General features: G+C 52.6%; 4 protein-coding genes across 4 annotated transcripts; 1 reads left to right on the top strand and 3 right to left on the bottom strand.

Annotated features, from left to right (window-relative positions):
- Positions 1-4,188: 4,188 nt before the first annotated feature.
- Positions 4,189-5,010, top strand: SPSK_10586 (uncharacterized protein; the record flags this gene model as incomplete). Its single annotated transcript, XM_016736931.1, has 4 exons — positions 4,189-4,299; positions 4,370-4,684; positions 4,756-4,805; positions 4,896-5,010. The coding sequence occupies 4 exons, from the start codon at positions 4,189-4,191 to the stop codon at positions 5,008-5,010; spliced, it is 591 nt and encodes a 196-aa protein (XP_016585810.1).
- Positions 5,011-8,514: 3,504 nt separating this feature from the next.
- On the bottom strand, positions 8,515-9,732 carry SPSK_04352 (dual specificity phosphatase 12; the record flags this gene model as incomplete). The annotated part of the gene is made up of 1 exon (XM_016731160.1): positions 8,515-9,732. The coding sequence occupies one exon, from the start codon at positions 9,730-9,732 to the stop codon at positions 8,515-8,517; it is 1,218 nt and encodes a 405-aa protein (XP_016585809.1).
- A 1,557-nt stretch (positions 9,733-11,289) lies between these two features.
- SPSK_04081 (c2h2 finger domain containing protein) lies at positions 11,290-13,302 on the bottom strand (the record flags this gene model as incomplete). Its single annotated transcript, XM_016730892.1, has 2 exons — positions 11,290-11,746; positions 11,825-13,302. The coding sequence occupies 2 exons, from the start codon at positions 13,300-13,302 to the stop codon at positions 11,290-11,292; spliced, it is 1,935 nt and encodes a 644-aa protein (XP_016585808.1).
- Positions 13,303-15,585: 2,283 nt separating this feature from the next.
- Positions 15,586-15,813, bottom strand: SPSK_10605 (uncharacterized protein; the record flags this gene model as incomplete). The annotated part of the gene is made up of 1 exon (XM_016736948.1): positions 15,586-15,813. The coding sequence occupies one exon, from the start codon at positions 15,811-15,813 to the stop codon at positions 15,586-15,588; it is 228 nt and encodes a 75-aa protein (XP_016585807.1).
- Positions 15,814-21,417: the final 5,604 nt, after the last annotated feature.

The following is a 21,417-nucleotide window of genomic DNA, read 5'->3' as shown; positions in this document are numbered from 1 at the left end:
CTTTGCGGACGGTCGAGGTCGAGATAAGCCGGCTGGTTGAATTATGATATTAAATTGATATTAAATGGCGAGTAACAAAAATGGCGACCCGAGGACAAAGTAGCGAGAGTCGAGAAGAAGAAAGCGGAAGCGACTGTGGTGTAATGACGTTAAAAAAAATAAACAAAACAATTGAACAGGATCGATCAAATAGCGAGTGACGACGTGAACAGCAGTTCAGAAAAGAGAGCGGGAAGAGGAAGAGGAAAGGTAAAGAAACAAGAAGTGGAAAGGAAAGAAATTATTCGGAAACAGAAACAGACAAAACGCGACAGTGGTGCACGTTCTGTGTGGAAATGACAGACAAGGGAGGAGGAGCGTCCCATTCGCCAAGAGGCGGCGAGAAGCACGAGAGCCCCTGGCAAAAGGGCCCAAGCTCGAACCACTATCGACTCTTATCGTCTCCGCATCGTGTCTACGGCTGTTGTGGTGCCAGAGCACGGACAACAGTACTCCGTGCACAGGAAAGTGCTGTGCTGCTACAAGTTGTATATCTCGTATCTTGCTAACGTGCCGGTCGCCGGAGCTGTCATATTCCTTGGCTTGCTTGGCCCCTAGAGTAGACGTCTCGCGTTTACTTCTTGGTCCTTTTTCTGGTTTCTCTTCCGGGTGGTCTCGTAATGACAAGAGCTCGTCACGAGGATGGGGCAAAAGAGAAGCTATGACGGAGCTATGGCGGAGCTATCGGCTTGTTTTTCTCGTAACTCTGGGCTCGAAAGGCACCAGAACTGGTAGAAAGGGGATCAAAAAGTCGATCTACTGAAAAGTCGAGTGGGGATCTTTGGTTGTAGCTCGTATGCGAGTCTTGTCTACCCGTCCATTCAGTCCCAGCAGTCCATTCAGTGACGATGTGCAGATACGATGTCGCAGAGTGCTGCTCCTTTCTCTTTCTGGCTGCGGTCTCTGACGATCCGGCCGTGGCAGTCTAAGCCGTCATCAGGGCTGGTGTAAAATGTTGGGGTGAAATGGGGCCCAGTGCGATGTCGAGATACGAATTGCCGATACGATGTGATTTGCAGTTCCGATCCACTTTGTGCACGCGCAAATAACGGTAGATCACGAAAAACTACCCACCTTCGTTCGCTCGTGTTTTCTCTGTGCATGCGGTCTGCGTGCATGTCGTGTGCTTCGTATTCATCCAGATGTTGGACATGCATGTGCCAATTTATGCCTTGATATAGGGGAATGGCGACAAGAAACGGGGCGCCAAACCTATAACGCTGCGAGATGTCAGGAACAAAGGCATTGCATGGCAATGAGCAGAGACTGGGTACAGAAGTACAGTGGCGATTGAAGAGGGAAGCGAGAGTCAAAAGTCAGGGGTGCTTCGAGGACAAGCCACAAAGTGAGAGGCTGTCACTGTTGTTGACTGTTTTGTCAGTCGAGCCTTGTTGAGCCAAGGGGAATACAGGGTCGTCTGGAAGCTCCTTCCACGGGGTCTGGGTAGCTCCTTCCCCAGAAACTTTCCCTGCCCTGCGTAAAATACAGCACACAAAGTCAACAGGGAAAGCAACAACCGACAAAATAAAGAAATAGTCAAGTACGCCGTAAAATGAAGCTAAAAATAAAAAAATCGCCTCAGCCTCAGCGCATGGCTTTATTGGGCTAAGACCAGGAAAGAACCGCATTGAGAGGTGCAAAGCTCCTGCCCCCTTGTTCTCCACACGAGCAAATCCAAAATACGTCTAAACCTACTTGGGCCAACTAATCACAGAGTCCATCTCTGACCCCTGTCTCTTTCAATGCCAATCTCATGAGAGTCGGGTCCTGGATCCCGGTTTTCTGTGCCTTTGTGGCATGCAAAGCCGTGTCAATCTCATCTTTAATTTGCCTTATCTGCGTGTATTCTCATAACAAGGCCGGGCCAAGCTTCTGGTCTTTTCCGGTTCCTCTTTATGCGACCTTTTATTTTTCTATTCTTCTATTCTCATATTCTCATACTCTTTCCTTGTCCTTTGACTCCCGACACTTTGGAAACCAGGCTTAAAATCTATGGCCATGGACACAAGCTCGGTCTGAGATAGTTGTGGGGACGACGGGCAAAACACAGTACGTTTTGCCACACTGCTGAATGACTGCTAAGCTGGACGGAGTACAAAGTACAGAATGCAGAGTGCAGAGTGCAGAGTACCGTTTAAGGTTTCCGGGTCTACTCTTTCCAGAACGTCATCAATCCTTACACGACGGCATTCTGGCCGGAGTGGTTTGCCGAGCGGCGCCGGGCAGTGCGTTCCTTGTAGCTTGCACCATCCTGCCCCTTAGTCTTGGAAACTCGTTCTCACAATACCGTGGACGGCCGCCTCTGTTTCCGTATCAAGTGTCGCTGTGATCTCGTGTAGTACATAGAGGACAGTGGTCGGACTGTCAATGTTGTGAACGGGACAGTCTTGGAAGACTCGGATAACTCCACATCGAACACGCAACGCTGCCTCGGGCGACTGAGTCAAACAGTGTTCATATGTTGAAATACGTTGTTGTCCTAGAACATGCTCTCTAAGGTACTGTGGGCTATCCTTAGTCAAGGACATGAAATCACGCGTTGAACAAGGTAGCGCAAACAATGGTGTTACACCGCTTCCCAGACCATAGTCTCGAGGACTCGATAAGGAAACCCTATTGTCCCATTCTTCTTCTTGCCGCATACCGTTACCGTGTCCATGGTTTCCGTGCTGGCTATCTGGGCCGTTCTCGATGGAGGATCGATTGTATAAATAAGCTTCCGTGCAACAAATTGCTGTATGGTCCAGACCATCGTGGGTGGACACAAGAATGGCGGCTACGTCGATGCAAACGGTAAAGGACAAGAAGCGAAGACGTGTTATTAGACCAACACGTTCGCCCATCGCAGCTCCAGTGCGCTACTTTGCACTGTTCCGCAGCCACTTGGAAAAAGATTGACTGGATACACAGGTATTTATTTACACATAAAGGCATTTACTCGGCTTCTGGCGCAGCTCCGGGATACGCTACATTCTTTTTTGCTACCGAGTAATTTCTATTGGCTGCATATTACAAATTACTCTACAATAAATCCTCCGTAAACGTCATTCCTTATGCAGGCTCTCCCGACATAACGTCCGTCGCAGACAAGGACAGGGACACAAACCGGCACAGTAAGCAGACATACAATTATCCAGGGCACCGAGTCGCTTTTTACATATGCGTCGATTTTTTCACCTTATTCGTCAAGCAGTGGTATAACAATTACAGCGATACCGAGCGGGTAGCTGAATCAAGGCCATGATCGTGATATCCTTCAGCACAGCTGGGTGTTCGATTTCGGATTCAACGTCCCACCTGGACTCTGGGATCCGATTTGCAAGCAATACTCCGTATTTAATGTCATACCTTGGCTTCGTCTTTCACGTACGGCCATAGATACAGGAAAATACGGGATCCCGTCCGCTCTCCCCTAGTCAAGCCTCTAATCGGCGGATTAGTAGTTGGGTCGGTGACGACCAGCGAATACCCGCTGCTGTACGTTTTTTATTACCGGCCCTGTTTTTGATTTCTGGTCTTTTTGTCGTTGAATACTTTGCTTGCACTATTGTCAAGCAGAACGTGTTCGCTGGATGGAAGATGGCCTCCCTAAGAACGCTCTGTATGGGTCACTTTTGGAAATGGCTCACCCAGAGAGTTGCGTGTGGCCATAGTAGTTCTCGTCCACAAACCCTCTTAGTCTAGAATAAATACAATACTAGGAACACGAGAAACACAGATGACCGATATTCAAGCGTGATAGCCCTCCTGCAGCATCTTAATATTGAATTTGATCATTCCGAATTGTATAGCACAAAGTTATCGCGAACGACGGATGCCGTCACTCTTACTGCATTGATTTATTGATGTGTCAGCTATAGTATAATTTTATTAAAAGTTTGCGTAAGAGTCTTGCCAGGCTTTCAACATATCAAGTGTGTTGCAATCAGAATAGATAATCACCAATGAGGTCGTGAGTTGTCGCAAGGCTGCGTACCGTGCGATTATATACAGTGTACATTTCTGCACACAGTAGCGCGCCTTCCGAACCCCGCGCCCAAGGCTGGGAACGTCTTCTCATAGCATCGCGATTCCAAACAGCGACCGAGATCTGTGTCCGACGTGGACACCCACGCGCCAGTGCAACAACAGACCCCGTCACTTTTTGCAATGAGCTTTCCCAACGTCTACACGCACCGCAAGGTGGCGGAGGGGTCGGCCAAGGGCTGCGAAATTTGCTACAAGCCGAGTACGAGCGTCTTGATTACGCCAGAGAATAAGGTCGGTCGATTCGGCAGGCCAGAGTGTTCTGTTTGCCCACTGCATTGTATACAGAACTAACCAGACACAGGACTTCTTTTACATTTGCCCAAGCCACTTGAAGGACCGGGGGTTCTGCACGCCGATTGTGGACAAGGCAGCAGAGGAGGCCAAGAAGAAAAAGGCGGCAGAAGAGAAGGAGGCCGAGATCAAGGCGGAGATGGAGCGTGTCAAGAAGGAGTATGAGGAGAAGCAGAAGAAGAAGAAGGACAAGAAAGGGAAGAAGGACGAGAAAGACAAGGAAGACAAGGAAGACAAGAAGGACGGCAAGGAGAAAGAAAAGGACGAGAAAGACAAAGCAGACGACAAAGACAAGGACAGCAAAGACGACAAGGACAAGGACGAGGTAAGTCGGCATGATATCGAGGCCTTGTATGAAGCTTGTGCGACACACGGCTGACACGACGAAACCAAAAGAAAGAAGAGTCACCCGCCAGCGACCAGCCACGCGTGTTTGCCCTAAACAGGTGAGTCGGATGGTGGTCTGAGATTTTTTTTTTTTAAAGTATATATATAGAGAGAGTGTGTGAGTAAGAGGTAAGAGACTGACCGATTAGACACATCTATCAACAACGGTTCGAGAGGAAACGGCAGGCCGAAATTGCCAGGCGCAACCGGGAACGGCTGGCGAATCCGTCCTTTTTCCCGTCGGTTCCGAAGGGCCTACCATAACGAGGGCAAGGACGAACGACGTGGATGGGCAATAGACGACAGACGACGGGCGTCTCGCGGCTTCTAATCAGAGGCCGGCCGTCCCGAGGCCGCGTCGATGCCGTCTCGGCAGCAGCCAGACACAGCTACTGCACCGACAGCGACGACGACAAGCAACGAGAAGTGGTGTGTGCCCTTGGATGCCATCACATTGGACCGATGCAGTTGCATGGCGGCCGTCATTGTGCAGCCGGTCTTTACTCTGCACATATGCCGCACATCCAGATTGTTCATCACGCCGCACGCCACAAGCCGCACGCTGCACACTGCACACTGCAAACTGTACACGCCGTTTCGCCGCCAACACACCCATACGTCTTCATGCCATGGTTGACGCACCGAAGCTCAACATGCAACAAATGTGAATGTGTTGGCATATCCACCTGGTGGCAGCAGAGCAGCGTCTGTGGTGGTGTTCTCCTTGTCCTCTCGTGCTGTTCCTTTCCTTTCTTTACCATACATCACTCACGCACGCTGTTTCTCTCACTTGAGTCCTTGTTTTTATTGTCATTTCAATCATTGCTCAGCGGGTTTACGGCAGCCAGGGGGTTTGTTCTTTAAATTTCAATGATTATATATTACTGTTGTTTATGTTGATGTCCTCTTTTACATCTTCATTTTATGGTTATCCGGGTTTATTTAATTTTCTCCTTTCTCTTTTTACTTCTCTTGGGCTCTATTTTCTTATTCTTGATTTCTCTTCTTTGTTTTGTTATTGCAATATCTCACGTGCATCATCGTACAGTTATCGGCACATAGCCCACCTGTCACGCCAGTTCATCAGTCCGCCTCGTCCAAAGCAATTCAGCTATATTAAATTCTGTCTCCAAACAACGCACTATTGGCATCTCGTATTGCCTTGCCGATACTCGGTCTGCACATGCACCCACACACACTCACAGCTGGTTATGGTTTGTCATCTTGCCCGCGGACATGCCTGTCAAGAGTCTCGGCCCTCGTTCAGGTGGCTGCATAATTGTGTCACAAGACATGGAAACTGAGTAAACAGATGCTACTGTTTAAGTTTATTTTCTTTAATCCCTTTCCTCTCTGATTATTTATTACACCACTACAACCACGACGAAGCACACGCCCCTCCATCTTATCGTCTTTCTCCCTCTCCCTCTCCCTCTCTCTCGCTCATCTGAGAGACACCAAGCCCGCAAGGGCCACTGGCAACCGTTGGAGCCGAGATTCGGAGACGCCATCGTCTTTTTTTTCCCGTTTTCATTCGTGGTCTCTCGTCAATGTCTCCCACACCTTTTGTATGCCGCGCCAAACGCCAAAAAAAGGATACGACCACCCGACTTTCCTCAGCGGACAGCGCCGTTGGAAATCCTTCCAACTGAACAGAGGAATACGCCGTACGAAGAATACGTCGTATGTATGCCACCCCTCAGCTGTTGTGCGTCTCTGTCTCCCTGTGCCCTTCCTCTACGCCCCTCCAAAAACGTGTTAGTGCTGACGGCGGCTGACACCTGACGCCCGTCGCCGTTGCTCTCCCCACGGCTACCAACCACTGATCCGCTGAATTGTAGACTACAACAGTCGACAGACATTGGTTGCTGGCGCTCGGGGAATGCACAGAGAGTAAACGAGCTCTTATGCATGTATTCGGGAGCGGGCCAGCCGTTGTGGACGAAGGATGGGATGTGGATGCAGACAATTTGGAAGAAAGGAAAGGATGATGACATCGCTAGACCCTGGAAAACGACACGCCCCCCGTGCTTCTTCAAGTATTTACAGAGTCCTCCTGTGACCGTACGACGTATGTTGTACTCATACGGCCCATACATCATATAAGCTGTCTGTCCCCCCCCTTCCTTGCGCCGACTTGCAGCTGCATGATGGGATGTCGATTTTTGAGGTCTCTGTGGCCTTTGTCGGCCTCAACTCTCCTTCTCGTTCGGTCCTAGCAGGTGCATTGTGCCCGCTTGATGAACGGCGCCATGGACGGCATCGTCGTATGGATTCTGCCGGGGATGCAGTGCAGCGCCATTGGAGGGACTTCCCCGTCGCCGGCCCCTCTTACTGACATGTCGCCATCTCTGCCATGTTCACTTGTTTTTCTCTTTTTCTATTTCCTTTGACCAATTCTCCATTTCTTCTTTACTACGAATTACATTGCTGCATTTGCCAGACCATCGTGCCTTTGGCAAAGAGGCAATGGACAGTAGACAAGGAATAAATGACAGGGGGGGCGGCTCGTTTGCGCCGTTCAAGCGATCTCTGTCTATGATTTGAATTCTTTATTTGCATTTTCTTTGATCTGCACGCATCGTCGGCATCCTGCAGTGGAGACGACCGCTGCAGGAGCTGTATTAGCGAGATCCTTTAGGATTTTGTGTTCAAATACTAACCGGAGACGAGAGATTGAAGACGGTACAGTATTGTCATACTTCGTACAGTCCGTCTTCCAAGGATACTGAAAATCAAAAAAGTTGCGCAGTATGCCCTGCATTGTCGCAAACCTGCCTTGAAGGACGCACTAAGTATTCGTACGCCGACCAACAGCCCTGGTCAGCCCTGGTGCGCCCTGCGTCTGAGTTGATCCATCTATTGAAGTTGTGGAAAAAAAAAAAAAGCGAATTTCGCAACGGCTCAGCTTTCCGGACACTTCGGTTGTATTGCTGCCACGACGTGATATTGCTTCGGAGACGTTGTATTTTCACCACCACGTCCAGTATTTTGTTTTTGGAGTTCCTGTCACCTGTGGACTGCTGACCATTGCCTGTTTCGGGGAGCACTATTGATGCCAAGCACCGTCAACAACCCGCATCGCATAAGGCTGTCAGCCCTAAGATCCAAAATCAGTCCCAAACAGTCCCAAGGCGGTTTCTGTCCTTCCGCCCCTCTGCCGCGGGCAAATAAGCAACTGCAACCTCTTTTGCACAAAAGCAGAAGAAACTTTCGTAGTGTGCCGCCCTATGGACGGAGCACGGCGTATGTTGCATTGGGTGTTGGATCTCATCATGGAGGTCGGCGAGCTGACAATTTTCCCAGAGCCAATCCGCTGCGACCTGTCAGAAACTCGTTTAATCCCGTTGTATAGAATACGGGAGTACGTTGTCGAAGAAGGAAGAGCGGGGGCTTCGCGGATGTTGACACGACTTTGGGCCGCGGAACAAATTCCATGTCTGCCCATGTCTGTCAAGGTGGCGGCATTGTGTTCACCGCAGTCCAGACAAGCCGCAACAGGCAAAGAAAAGCAAATAAGAAAAAGAGCACGTGTATGCGAGGCTGCCAAGCACGCTCTTCGCTGTCTTGGGGTTGGTCGAGGCTGTGTTTTGTTTCAGAGTAGAAAAAGCGGAAAGCAGAAAACGAACTGGGCCTGAGCCGAGTATGGAAAACGTCGTACGATTGCGTCTTTGCTTTGCAAGCGAGGTGTCTCATCAATCATTATTCGTATTGTTTGTCGTCTGTTATTCGTCTCATTTTGTCAATGTCTTTGTCTATCGGCTCGGGCTATACTTTGCTCGGCCCTTTGGTGCCCGGCGGCGATCGGATGTTGTGTAGGTTCGGAGCTGTTCCTTTTACACCCGCACTCGCACTTGAATTCACCACAATCCGGTCCACGCGGCTCGGCTGCAGCGAAAAAGCCGGGCACACCCACGCGCGGCACGTGCACTTGAACCCTTGCCACGAGTAGCGGCCGACCACCGCGTTGCACCGCGTGTTGGGGCACACGAGGCGGCCCTCGAGCGCGCCCTCTTCCAGGGTGGGGCGCATCCACGACAGCGGCTCGACAAAGTGGTGGTTGCAGGCGGCGGTGGACTGCGTCTGCGCCGGTGGGTCGTGCGGGACGATGAACTGCGAGCCGGCCAGCACGCGACGGCACACCTTGCAGCGCAGTTGGATGGTCTGGGACGACGGCGTGTTTTGCACATCATCATTCTGCGACCCAGCGTCCTCGCCCGCGTCCACATTGTCGGGTGCCGTCGCCACCGCCTCGTCGCCAAACCAGAGCCGGCCTGGCGCCCGTCCAATGCGCGTGCTCTCCTCCACGTCCTTCTCGTAGAGCCAGCGCTGGTACGCGGGCCGCCGCTCGACGGCGTCCGGCGCGTCTGCAGGGCAGCCCATGTGCCACCACAAGACGAGCTGGCGCATGAAGCCTGGGTTGGGCTCGACCAGCGGCCGGGCCTGGCGCACAAAGGCCAGGGCTCGCCGCAACGCGTCTTCGGCGACCGCCGGCGGGTAGCGCTGTGTCGCTTTGGGGGTGTCGTGGCCGTCGTCGTGGCCATCGCCCTCTGCGCTCCGAAACTGTTCTGGGCGCTTCCACAGCAGGTAGGCTATCACGGCCGTCGCAGACCGCGACTTTCCCATGGCACAGTGCACATAGACGGCGCCATTCCGGGCACCGTCCGCCGCGTGGCCGCCGTCGTTGGCCCCGCCGTCCCGATCGCCGTCCCGGTTTCCCGACGCGAGACCAAAGTCGATGAAGCGCACGATGCGTGGGAAGTGCACCAGCAGATCCTCCTCCTCGACATCGTCCACGTCTACAAAAATGCGCGTGCGTGGCCGCGTCTGTGGTCGTGCGGCAATGTCGGCCTTCTCCTTGGGCGTGTACTGCAGCACCGACAGGATGTGCGAGATTTTGTGGCTGTCGAGCAGTTTCTCCTGGCCGACGACAAAGGCGCTGCCAATGTAGAGGTTGTCGTCCCCTGGTATCCTGTCGAGGGGCATTTCGGCCGTGTCCTGGTGGGGTGGTGGTGGTGGTGGTGGTGGTCGTCGTCGTCGTCGTCGTCGTCGTCGTCGTTTGCGTAGTGACGCTGGCCTCAGGCGGTCTTGTGCGGTTTGTCGTTCTGAGCCTTAGCATGTGAGGTCGTTGCCTCTTGGCAAGGCGGGCATGCAAAACAGGCTCGGCAGGCAAGTGCACTCCACCTCCACCAACCACACACCTAGCGCGTGGAAAGGCTGCACTAAAAATTTTCTCTTTTTTTATTCAATACAAAATATGTACGAAAAAATGACAAATTTCTGCCAGTAGCTTCGGTGCCCTGGTGCCCTGCGAACCGGCGCCTTGGGCTGCCTTGCTCTCAATGGCGCGCCGCACTCTCTCACCTCGACTTTGCAATGTTTTCCTTTCTTCACGATGCGTTATTACGCGGTACTCGGTAGTACATCGTCCAGTCTATCGACGCACATTTTAGTCTCATTCTTCTCACGTTCTCCCCCCAATACCCTGTTTACTTTTCTTCTTCTCTTTCTTTTTTTTTTTTTTAGCCGTAAGACGAGAGAGTAAACAATGACATGGCACACCAAAAAACAGGTCAGATAAACGGCCCTGTCTCGCCGTCATCCTTCCCCGACGGAATCTCACCCTGTCCGTCTGGTCATACCCTTGCCTGCCGCAGGTCTTGCAACATTGGCCATTCTCCATCGAGAGACGATCGTCCGCTCCTTCATCCCGTTCCCTCGTTCCATCGCTCCATCGTTCCATCGTTCCATCGTTCCCTCGTACTAACTCCTACTTCCCCTCTACACCTCCCTGTCAGTCACGAATCTGGCATAGTCGTTGTAAATGTCTCCTACCAATGCGAGATACGGTGGGCGGGGCCTAAAGGCTGACATCTCCGTCCAAAAGCTAGGCTGTTTCCAGGCTGGATCCCGAATGCCAGCCCAAGTGAGGACAAATTAAAGTAAGTAAAGGGACAAGCACGAACAGCAAGTGATGAATGGCAAGTTGAAAGTTGTAGATTGTGATTGGATTTTTGTCATTGGGCTGCTGGGTTCGTCAAACAGCCACCTAAAGTCAAGCCCTCATGTCCGCAATTATGTAAACAGCTATGTTTCCCGCCCAGGTGGTGTGTCCCTTGTATATTTTCATATGTATTCATTCATTCTTTTCTTCGATCCCGCCCTTTCAAAACCGCAAAACGTAGAAAGTAAAAGAGAAACAACGACGGGTGCATTGTGAGGTATACAAGACAAAGGGGGGTCGGGAGAAAGAGGAAGAGAGAAGAAAGGAGCAAGCAAAAACACAATGGAGACCCGGAGAAAGAACCCTTTGAAGCCGAATGAAACCTCCCAGCCTGGTAGGTACATTGATGAAATAAAATGCAAAAAATAAAATAAAAAGTAAGGTAAAATAAATCAACGTGAAAAATGGCAATCCAAGCCACATACAACCCGTTCAGTCTTTTCCTTGTTTTCGTCTGGTATATCCATATCCGTTTGTCGTAAGAAATGAAACAATGCGTCGTCATAAAAAACAATGAAATAAAGACGCCCAGCCCCTGTTTACCGAATCGGCAGGGGTGGCTCTTCTTCCATCATGCATGCATTCTCGAGCATGTTTGTCCACTTGCCGCTTGTGCCTGCGTGGCTGTGCTTGAGGTGCTGGCGGAAATGGTCCGCGCGGAAGAACTTCTTGCTGGCATTGCACTCGCGGAACTTGTGCACGTCCTGTAGATGCCGTATCCGGTCGTCCCAGTCCTGCTCCGTCGTGTGCCGTGCGTCGGTCCGCCCGGTGGCAAACCCGCTGCGCATAAACTCCTCGCCGCAGTAGCCGCATGTATCGGCCTCGCCGGGCCGGAATGTGCTCTCGTGAAACGCCCGGTCATAGCTCGACAGGGCCGCGCACGACCAGCTGTGCCGCCGGACGTGCAGCGAGTTTTGGTGCCGCTCGGCCTCGTTCTTGTTCTTGAAACGGTTGCCGCAGTAGTTGCACTCGTATTGCTTCTCCATTTCGTGTGCGCTGAAGACAACTGTTAGCACGGACCCCATGTGGCAAATAACATTCTAGTCAAATCAAGCAACCAAGTTAAAAACGTACCGAAGCTGGTCCTCAGAGTCAAATTTCTTAGGCTTTTTGGGACAGCAATCACACATAAAGAACTCGGAACGCTTCAGAAGGCTGGTCGACTTCGTCATGTCCGGCAGTCGGCGCGTGGGCGACGACACAATATGCGCAGTCTCCCGAATCCGCTCCTGCTGCGGACGCGACGCGGATGCGGCCGACCGCGGAGACACCTGCAGAGGAACCGTGGACGCGAACGGCGATGTACACGTGCTCGCCGAGTTGGACGCGTTCGCCGTCTCAGTCGGAGACATGCCGCCAGGGGGTGAGACGCCGCCGTTCGGTGACCGACGGCCCTGTCCGTTTGCCAGAGACACGGCCATGCTGGTAACGCTGGTCGCGGCCCCAGACAGGTTGGAGCTGTAGGAGCCGGTACGAGTCGACGAGGAGATGGAGGAGATGGAGTCCTGGGTGTTGGCGCTGAGTCGCGGAGCCGGCGAGCCGCGCGAGGCGCCCTCGCGCCAGCGCAGGTGCTCGCTCGACGTCATGTTGTACAGTGGCATGGGCGGTTCGTCGCCGCCGGGCGGTGATGATGCGCGGCGCTTCTGACCTGCAGCATGGTAGTCGCCTGCTGCGCGAGACATGGGCGTGTCGATGTGGAAGTCGCGTAACCGGGTCTCTTCCATGGTGAAGCTGGTGTCGTCGTCCATTGGGTCGTGCATGCTCGCGTCGTCGGTGATCGAGCCGCTGTTCGTTCGACGGCTGCGAGCACCGACAGGTGACCGGTCGTAATCGGGCATGTCGCTTCTCGGTGACCGGTAGTCGCTGCTGCTGTACTGGTGGCTGAAGGGCGTGCTGCGCGGGGACACAGCCGAGACCATCGGGGTGTCGGTATACCGGTTGGGGGAGTCGAGGAGCGGCTGGCCGTGCGGCTGCTTCATGCGCGTGGGCAGCGACAGGGGCTGAAGGGCCGGGAAGCGATCAGCCGGGCGCAATGCGTCGCGGGCAGATGCGCTGAGGCGGCCGAGGCGGGGCGGTGACCGGTTGTCGAGTGTGCGGCGCATATCGAGCTTCTTCAGCAGCGAGTTGTCGTAGGCGTCGGCGCTCGACTTGAACTGGTAGTGGTCGTGGTGCATGCCGAACTTGGCAGACGTAAACGAGTCCCGGCTGCGGGACTCCATGGAGTGGTATCCTTCGTCTCTGTCTTGCCGGGTCTTGTAGTTGGGCAGTTCCTCGACGGGCTCGAGCTCACGGCGGCGGTACTCCTCTGCGGCGGCCGACATTGGACCGTAGACGGGAACCACGCGCGGAGGTGGTAACGGCGGCGGCGGCCGGTCGTCTTCTGAGGTGTTGGGGATCGACATGGGGGTGGAGGAGATGGCGTGCGAGAAGGGCGAGGCATAGGGAGACCGATGGGAACCATGATAGGAGCTGGAGGGCATGTCGTCGTCTATGTATATAGAGGGCAGGCCATGGCCGCCTGGGGGGCGTGGGGCGGGTCGAGGAATCTCCATTGTTGGCGAAAGGCCTCTCTTTGTTTGTGTTGCTGTGGCTATGGGAGATGTGGGCTTCTTCGTTTGCACTTCGGCGAAATCGTAGTCGCCTTCGAGAATTGGCACCAGACCAGCCTTAAGAGGACGGAAGTGGACACCAAGCGAGTTGCCGTTCGCCTTGTTGCTGTTGTTGCCACCGGCAAGGACAAGAGGGAAGCGACAGCTAGGCAGGGGGGCGGGGGGGCTTGGGGAGAGAGGAGAAAGGGGTGGAGAGTGTCAGGGTGGACGAGGTAGATGAGGACGAGGACACGAGAAGGAGAGAAGGAGGGAGGGGAGGCAAAGGAAGTTATACGAAGGAGAAGAAAGTGGAAGAGCTATTTCGTAATTCAGCAGTCGACTGCATCCGAGGGACTGGATCAGGGACACAGGATGGAGTCTGTGTGTGGTAAAAAGGAAGTAAAAAATAAAACGGATGAAAGGGGGAGGCGAGTTTCTGTCCTCCTGGAATGCAGAGATTGGACGTGGCTGAAGCGTTCGAGGAGGACCGGTGCGTGTGGGCTGGCTTGACGACTTGACGAATTGGCGATTTGACAAGTCGACGGGTCAAAGGGGTGGACGGTTTGACGATTTGACGATTTGACGGTCTGGACGGGCGCAAGAATGGGAAATCCGGGAATCGCCGCTACGTAGCACGTCGAATCATAACTCGTGCCGCCAGGCGGACTGATCATAGATCTGTGCGGTCTTGGCTGAAAAGACAAGATGTGAAGAGGGCGAAGAAGCTGAAATTGGGAGCTTTTGCTTTCCTCTAGGAACAGAGCAAAGAGGCAAGATGGAACGTAGCACGTCGGCGAACAGAAGCCAGGATGCAGAGGCAAAACTGGTCCGCGGAGAGGTACAGCTGCAAAGAAGTGGAATGGCGAGCAAAAACAAGAAATAAACGAGGAAAGAAAGAAGATCAAAAAAACAGAAAAGAAAACAAAGAAGAAAGAAAGAAAAAGGCCAGGCGCCAATGGATCGCGCTATGGCAAGGCGATTCAGACACGAAGAGAAGACGAGTCGGATATATACCGTATAGAGAAACGGCACAAGGAGTGAGCCGGAGCAAAAGGCGCAAAGGAACGACGAGAAGCAAGTCAAACGTAAAGTAGAATGCAGAAATGTCCAAGTTGGCACCCGTTGGCAAGAATGAAAATAGAACGGAAGAGGGGACACGACACAAGCAAAACAAGATCGATCTTGGCCCGGGACAAACAAGATCAGACGTGCAAGAGTGGCTCGGGGACAGGAGGGGAGCAGAAGAAATAAAAAAAGGTCAAGAAGAGGTGGTGGGAAGAGGAAAGGAGGACGAGAGAGAGAATGGCAGAATAAAGGCAAGTAAGGCAAAATAAGCTGATGTTGTGTCGGAGGCGGGCAGCTGCAACGATGTGTGTGTGTGTACCTTGTCTCAATATGGGCAGGAGTGTTTATTGTGTGGTGAGTGGTCGAGGTGTTCAGCTGCTACAAAAGCAGCAAGCGCGAGTGTGGTTTCGGGGCAGGAGGGAACGTGGACAAACCTCTAGTTTTGGGCAGGACCCGTTCAGGTGGGAAGGCGCAAACCACACAACACAGTCAGCGGGAAGTAGAGACCTTCCAGAAAAACAAACACCAGTGGTAAGATGCAAACTACAGCGAAGCTAAAATATTATGGGGAGAGGGCGACAGAGAGTCGGCGACAGGCAAGGAGCTAGGCTCGCTACGGAGTAGTTGGGAATGACAACAATACTGGGCAGTAGGGCGGCCGGCCGCTTAGGCCAGTTTAGCCTGGGCCCAGCAGGGGCCACAGGCTAGAAGACACAGAAGAGCGAGCCCGCGAAGGGGTGGTGGTGGGTTGCCAAATACTAGCGTGGATACGAGGTACACGCCTGGGTTTGCCCATGGCATGGGAGGAGGGGGTGGCAGGAGGAAGGGGGGGGGGGGGGGGGGTGAGAACAGAATTTGGAGGGCGATGATGGGAGAAAGTGCGACAGAGGTAAACGACAAAAGGCAAGACCAGTCCCCGGAAGGCGCAATGGATAACCCAAAGGACAGGGCAAACCGCAAAACGAACAACAGGCAAAAGATCAAAAGACAAGAGAGAATAAGACAAAAAGACGAAGGGGCAACACAACAAAAAGTACAAAAGGGACGAAAGCGACAAAAGGGGCAGAAAATATGGGAAAGGCAAGAAAGATATTGTGCGGGAGTAAGCATGTGGGAGTCGTGCACATATCCATGGGAGCGAAATCATGATGTGATATGCTGGTTTCCCGACAAGACACTACGTCAACAGAGCCACGGACCTCTAGCATTCGCCAGTCGAGAGGGGATGGGTGTTCCTTGTGTATGCACGTCTGCACGTATGAATGTTTGTTTGCCTGCATGTTGTGCGAAATCGGGGTCTGCTGTTGGGGTCGGCTCGTCACATATGTCCACAGTCGCATTTGACTTTGACTCTTCTTCCCATCTACCCATGTTGGCGCCGTCCAGCTCCTGCACTGTTCCTGCACGCATGGTGGAATTTTGCCAGTGTTCTTGACAGGGTTTGCGTTCGCAGGAAGGCCTGCAGATTGCCGTCAGCAAAAGGGAAGACAGGCCAGCGGGGAGGGCAACAGGTGAGTGAGCAGGTGAGGCGATGCAGGGCAAGCCGTGCAATACCAGCCAGATTACAATTTACAGCCCCGTGCATCAAATGGATTGAAGGCGTGTGGACGCCCAGAAAAGGTGTGTCCTCGCCATGCCACAGCTGTTGTTGGCCTCGAGACGATGCGGTGATCCGTCCTTGGGAGGATGATGTTCTATGAAGATGAAGACGAAGAAAAGGAGCTTGTTTAATGTACGTCACGGCAGGCACGATCGGTGTACCTGTCGTTGATCCAAACGATCCGCAAAGAGGAAGAACGACTGGCAAACGTAGTAAACAACAGAGGGCAAGTGGCGGGCACGCACATGCAAGAGGAATTCGTCCTTTCCTCTTTCAGTGTCTGTTCTGACGAATGATTTGTGTACTGACGGTGCATGTTGAAAATGAAAATGCGCCTGCCCTTGGTCCACGTACACCCCCTCCCCTCCTTCTGTTTTGTTTGTCTTCCTGCAGCCACAAGGCATTTCAGCCCAGCGAGGAAGGAACAAAATTAAAACGACCCAAAAGAAAGGGGAAGGGAAAACGGAATGGGCAGAATAAGAATAAACTCCGGAGCACACAAGAGGGCCGGCCTACACAGGAATGAGTGGGCAGACGGTGCCGCTCCAGAAGCGTGGTAATTTATTGACTGGCAGTTCTCTGCGGGCACCCAAAAAGGGACAGCGTGGAAGGTCCCATGCATACGCTAGACCGTTAGGGCAGGGAACCGAAAAGAGCGAAAGGGCTGTTGGCAGGGTGTGGGGGAGTGAGTACATGTAGTCTGGGGGTCTGTTAACGACAGTAGATAGTGGAGGACAAAGGGCAGCGAACCCTCTCAGTTGATTTACTCTGTAATTACTCGGTCGGCTGTAGGGGCGTCTGACGCCTTGCTGGTCACTGAGAGAGTGGTGAAGGGGCAGTTTGCGCTTTGATTTCAGGTCGTTTTCAGAGGGCAAGTGGGGCTTGGGCGTGTCCGTAACCCCCCCCAGGAACAGTGGGGCCGACGTGTTGTGGTGCGTATCCCACTTTGACGATAACGAGGCTTTCAAAGTCGAATGAAATCGCCCAAAACGGGAATGCAATTCAGAAAGCCGAAACGACGGAGCTCTTCGAACAGCCGTGCACACCTACGCAATACAGCAGTATAACGGCATAGGGGCATATGTCTGTATGACATGGACGACCGCCTCACACTGGCTTCGTTTGTCCTTGCCCAACCTGACAGACATACGATGTATACTTCAGTACGACGTTAGGTTAGTCGGCGGACGGCGTGAGAGTGAGCTTCCCATGCTGCCGCAGGTGCGGAACGGGAAAACACGACGCCATGCTGGAAGTGAGAGAGTGCGGAAAGACACTCGGGGAGGGGGTGGAAAAAGGCCGCTGCATTTGGACCTCGGCGGATCGTCTTCTGCTGGCAGATTTGGCCGCCAACTGGTTTTGGCGGGCACTTGTGGTGGTTTTTAGTGGGCTTTCAGGGTGGCATTGAAAATGGTCGTCATGGAGTTCGTAAAGGGGGGCGAGGGGGGTTAAGGCATCGCACCCAGCCCTGGCGTCCTGCCGGCGGGGATCTTTTATTTTGTTGCCTTTTCTAACGGCCGAGTTCCGCTATTGGCGCTATGCCCAAATGTTTTTGCCCATTGGCGGCCCCTGGACCTGGGTCACTTTGGTTGGCTTTTCTCCCCTCCCCCGTTCGCCTCGGCCTTGCCAGGCCCTACTTAGTCAAATCCTGTTCGACCTGCAAGGCAGGCCCCATTGAGCGCCCCAATACGACCCCAGACACAATGACAAAAATATGATTAGTCGAGGTTGTTTCTGTTTGGGTGTCCCTCTCTCAAGAAAAAAACAATAAGTCCCTCCGTCTTTAATCCCTCCTTCCTCCTTCCTTTCCCACCACCACCCCTGGACCCCAAGCCCCTTCGGCCAGTTGCGCTCGTGGGCAGCGACATCAAAACGGGATGTCCATATGGCGGCGTAGGAGACAAATAAAAAAATAGAGGATCCGTTCCCACCCCCTCCAACGGGCCGTAGCCCAAAGAGAGATGCATTTTGCGCCTGGCAGGATGCCATCGAGCCCTGCGGTACGACAGTGCTGTTGTGGATGTGCCGCGTTCGACGACCCTGCTGTCATTTGTTGTTTTCATGTGCGTTTCTGTGAGTTTGTGTGAGTCTGCGTGTTTGTGTTTATTCGTGGGCATATCAACCATCGTATCAACGTTCCACCCAATTTCTGTTCCATTTGTTCCAGATTACAACACGGCGGTAACAGTGTCCCTAGGATATTGCTACATTTGCCAGTCTGCTTACACACATTCCGTATCTTACATATTCGCCAGTTGTGCAGTGGATGAACACAACGGTCGTGGCACGCGGCCTACACGTTCCCAGCCGTTTCTTCGGTTTATGATTCGCCCTACGACGTGTTACTTGCTGTCTTGTGTCGCTTGTAGAACACACTATCGTCTCACCGTCGTTGACACTGTAATGTACGCAGTAGATTGTTCTTGTCTAGGAGACGGGCTATTTATTTTTATGTTATTTTTTATGTTTTTTTGTTTCCCGATATGGTCGGCAAGTTCCTGCCTTCGGCGTTTGCTTGTCGTCCTTGGTTCCTTCTCTTTCGTTTCTTTCCATCTCCTCTCAAACCACACATCCTTATTTCCTCTGTCCCAGCTGATCGTTCTTGCCTTACGAGACCATGCCGGCCGGCCCTGTCAAGTTTTAGTCGCTGCGCTAAGACTGGCTTCGCCACAAAAGAGCTCCTGGCCTCGAGCCTGGCTCCAGGGCATTGAAATGGAAAGAGGGGCCCGGCCCTGGCTCTGGGAATCGTCAAACGCACTGGCGTTTTATTACGTACGATTTCCAGCTTGTGGACTTTCGTGCTTCTTGCTCTCCTGCCAAGCTGCTCTCTTACGTACTTTGATCAATCGATCCGTACGACAGATGAAAAGAAAAATCCAGTTTTCCATCGTTCGCGTTGTGTTGTGCGAGTCGTGGGAGAGGGCTGAATCTCGTTTCTTCCCTAAACTGCCGCTGTCAATCCGCATGACAATGAGATGGTTCTCGGCTCTACGTGTGTCGGGCTCCGTATGACATGGTCGTTGTTAGGTCTCCATCAGTCTTACTGTGTTTTACGTGCTCGCCATCGTCTCGCTTTGGTCGTGTATCGTGTATCGTGGATCGTGTATCGTGGATTGTGTATCGTGCGTCGTGCAGCGTGCATTGTGCATCGCACAATCTTACGTCCGTCGCTAGAGTCGACCCCGGCACGGCCTTTGGTAATTGCAATTTTGGGTTCTTCTGTACGTTGCGCGCCGTACACCTGCGGAACCTGGAGTGCAGATGGGCTCCGTGTCCGCCTTTGAGCATGAGCATACTTGGTGGCATGTCCCGTTTCTTCCTTCGTCTCGCCATGTTCTCCTCTTCTATGTCTGGGGTATCTGGCGTTGTCCTTTTTTCTGTTCTATTTTGCTCCTAATTGATTTAATATCCGGCGCTGTTCTCGGGCAGACTCGCCAGTGGCCGCTCTATTTTGGATACCAGACACGAAACTTCCTTATTAAAGCGCGGGAGAGCAATAGAAGGAAACAAGGAAAGGAGGCGCAAGGAAAGAAGGAAAAGAAGGAAGTAGGAAAGAAGCCCGAAATGGAAGTCGCCAATAGAACCATGGAAATCGGCAAGGAAAGAGCGAAACGGGTAATCGTAGCGAGATCTTACAGAAAACGCATGGGTAGGAAGGAGACAACAAGGCCCGGCGGCGTCTGCCGAAGATGGGGCCAATGACGGAAAGAGCAATCAAAGGAAAATAACACAGTTTTGTTGTAACGTCAATGAATAGTCCGTAACCGAACACAGAGACACAATACAACCGGTGTTATCCTAGTTCTTCATTGGTACTGTAATTAGGAGAAATTTCAACCAGCCAGTCCGCAATCTGTACACCATTTCCGTATTTCCGTACTCAGTGGAGGAAGGCGACCTTTGTCTTTCTTTCTTTTTCTTTTCCTTGGTTTGTCTTCTTTACTTGCGCACGGGAGGCACATGCAGGTGGCACGTATGGAAAACACAGAGGTTGTCACGCACGCACGCCGCACAAGACAACCTGTTTTCAAGACATCAGGACATGTAGGGTCGACCCCCTTACAGCTGCAGACAACAATAAATAACACGGCCGGCCGGGTGATTTCCCTTCCTCACAGGGCTACAGGCCGAGTGTGGCCGGCCGTCTGTATGGGCACACATTATCAGACAGATTGCCTAATTCAGAGTCGTTATGTTCAACGGCACACAGATACACAACACTAAACTCCAGGCCGTACGTCGTTGGCACCCATAGTCGTCAGTACAAAATATCTTTCCCGCCCTTTTTTCACTGTTTGCATTATTAAAGTTGTTTTGATTTATTTTTCTTTATCCTCGGGTTACCGCATTCGTCCTCGCCCTGCCCAAATTCAGGCTGCCTTACAAGGTCGACTGCTCGGCCATGTGTCGGGCGAGACAGGCACGACTTAATGTTGTACTCGGACGTCTTTTAATATAAAACAATCAAAAGAAGAAAAAAACTGATGTGAGAGAGTGGTCTTGTCAATCCACCCCAAACTCCCATTCGTCCCATCTGCCATCCGTGTCTGCAGGTCTGTCTTGTCCTTGTTTCCACCTTTGATTTCCCTGAATATTCCCCACCATCCTTCTCCTCTCGGAGAACAGCCGCGCCGTCGCGCCGATACATTTGCGATGATGCAGCCCTCCCAGGGAGAGATCTTCGATGCCAATCTCCCCCAGCTTTGGGCATGTGAGAGTACCGCGAAGCGCGATGCAGTGTAATTATGGTAGACTCCGTAACTCAAAGTCATCCCGCGCGTGTTGTCTTCACGGACACCGCGATTCCATACCCTAGTCGTCACAGTCCCAATTCCACCATAGGATCGGACGATGGTCCCGCGCAGTCCTCCTCCAGGGTCCCCTCTTCACTTGTCCCTTTTCATACAGATTCCCGCATCCGGCATTGGACCTACCGGAGTAGATAGGCACCAAGATCAATACGCTGTGACCCTAAGAACAGTAGCGACAAAGGGACCAACGCGTCGCAGAGACGATAAAGAGGCCCTAACTTCCAGTTTCCCCTTTCTAACGGTTTCTAGCCTGGCACGTCAAAACTTTGGAGAAACCCTCTTGAAAGGTCACTACGCTCGAAAAAGAAACTTGTCCGGATTTGCTGAGATTCAACGAGGCCACTCGCCCACTGTTTCCGTGCCCTTCGGGGCCAAAACGCAAGCCAAAAAAAGAAACGAAAACACACCAGGGCGTCCTGGGGCGTTCTCAAGGCTCCCCCCCCTCCCTCGCGGGGCTAACTTTTGTTTATTACAGCCTTCTTTGCCTCCAAACACGTCATGTAGAGTACGCCGACGCCAACCTAATTTGTATCTTACCAGGCCGAGGAGTAACTCTTCTGTTTTCGCTCTCCCCTCGTTTGTAACCCACCGGCAACGACAAAA

The sequence above is a fragment of the Sporothrix schenckii genome, assembly GCF_000961545.1.
Source record: "Sporothrix schenckii 1099-18 chromosome Unknown Cont47, whole genome shotgun sequence".
Classification (NCBI taxonomy): domain Eukaryota; kingdom Fungi; phylum Ascomycota; class Sordariomycetes; order Ophiostomatales; family Ophiostomataceae; genus Sporothrix; species Sporothrix schenckii.
Note: the sequence above shows the minus strand (reverse complement) of the source record. Positions and strands in the feature narration are given on the sequence as shown.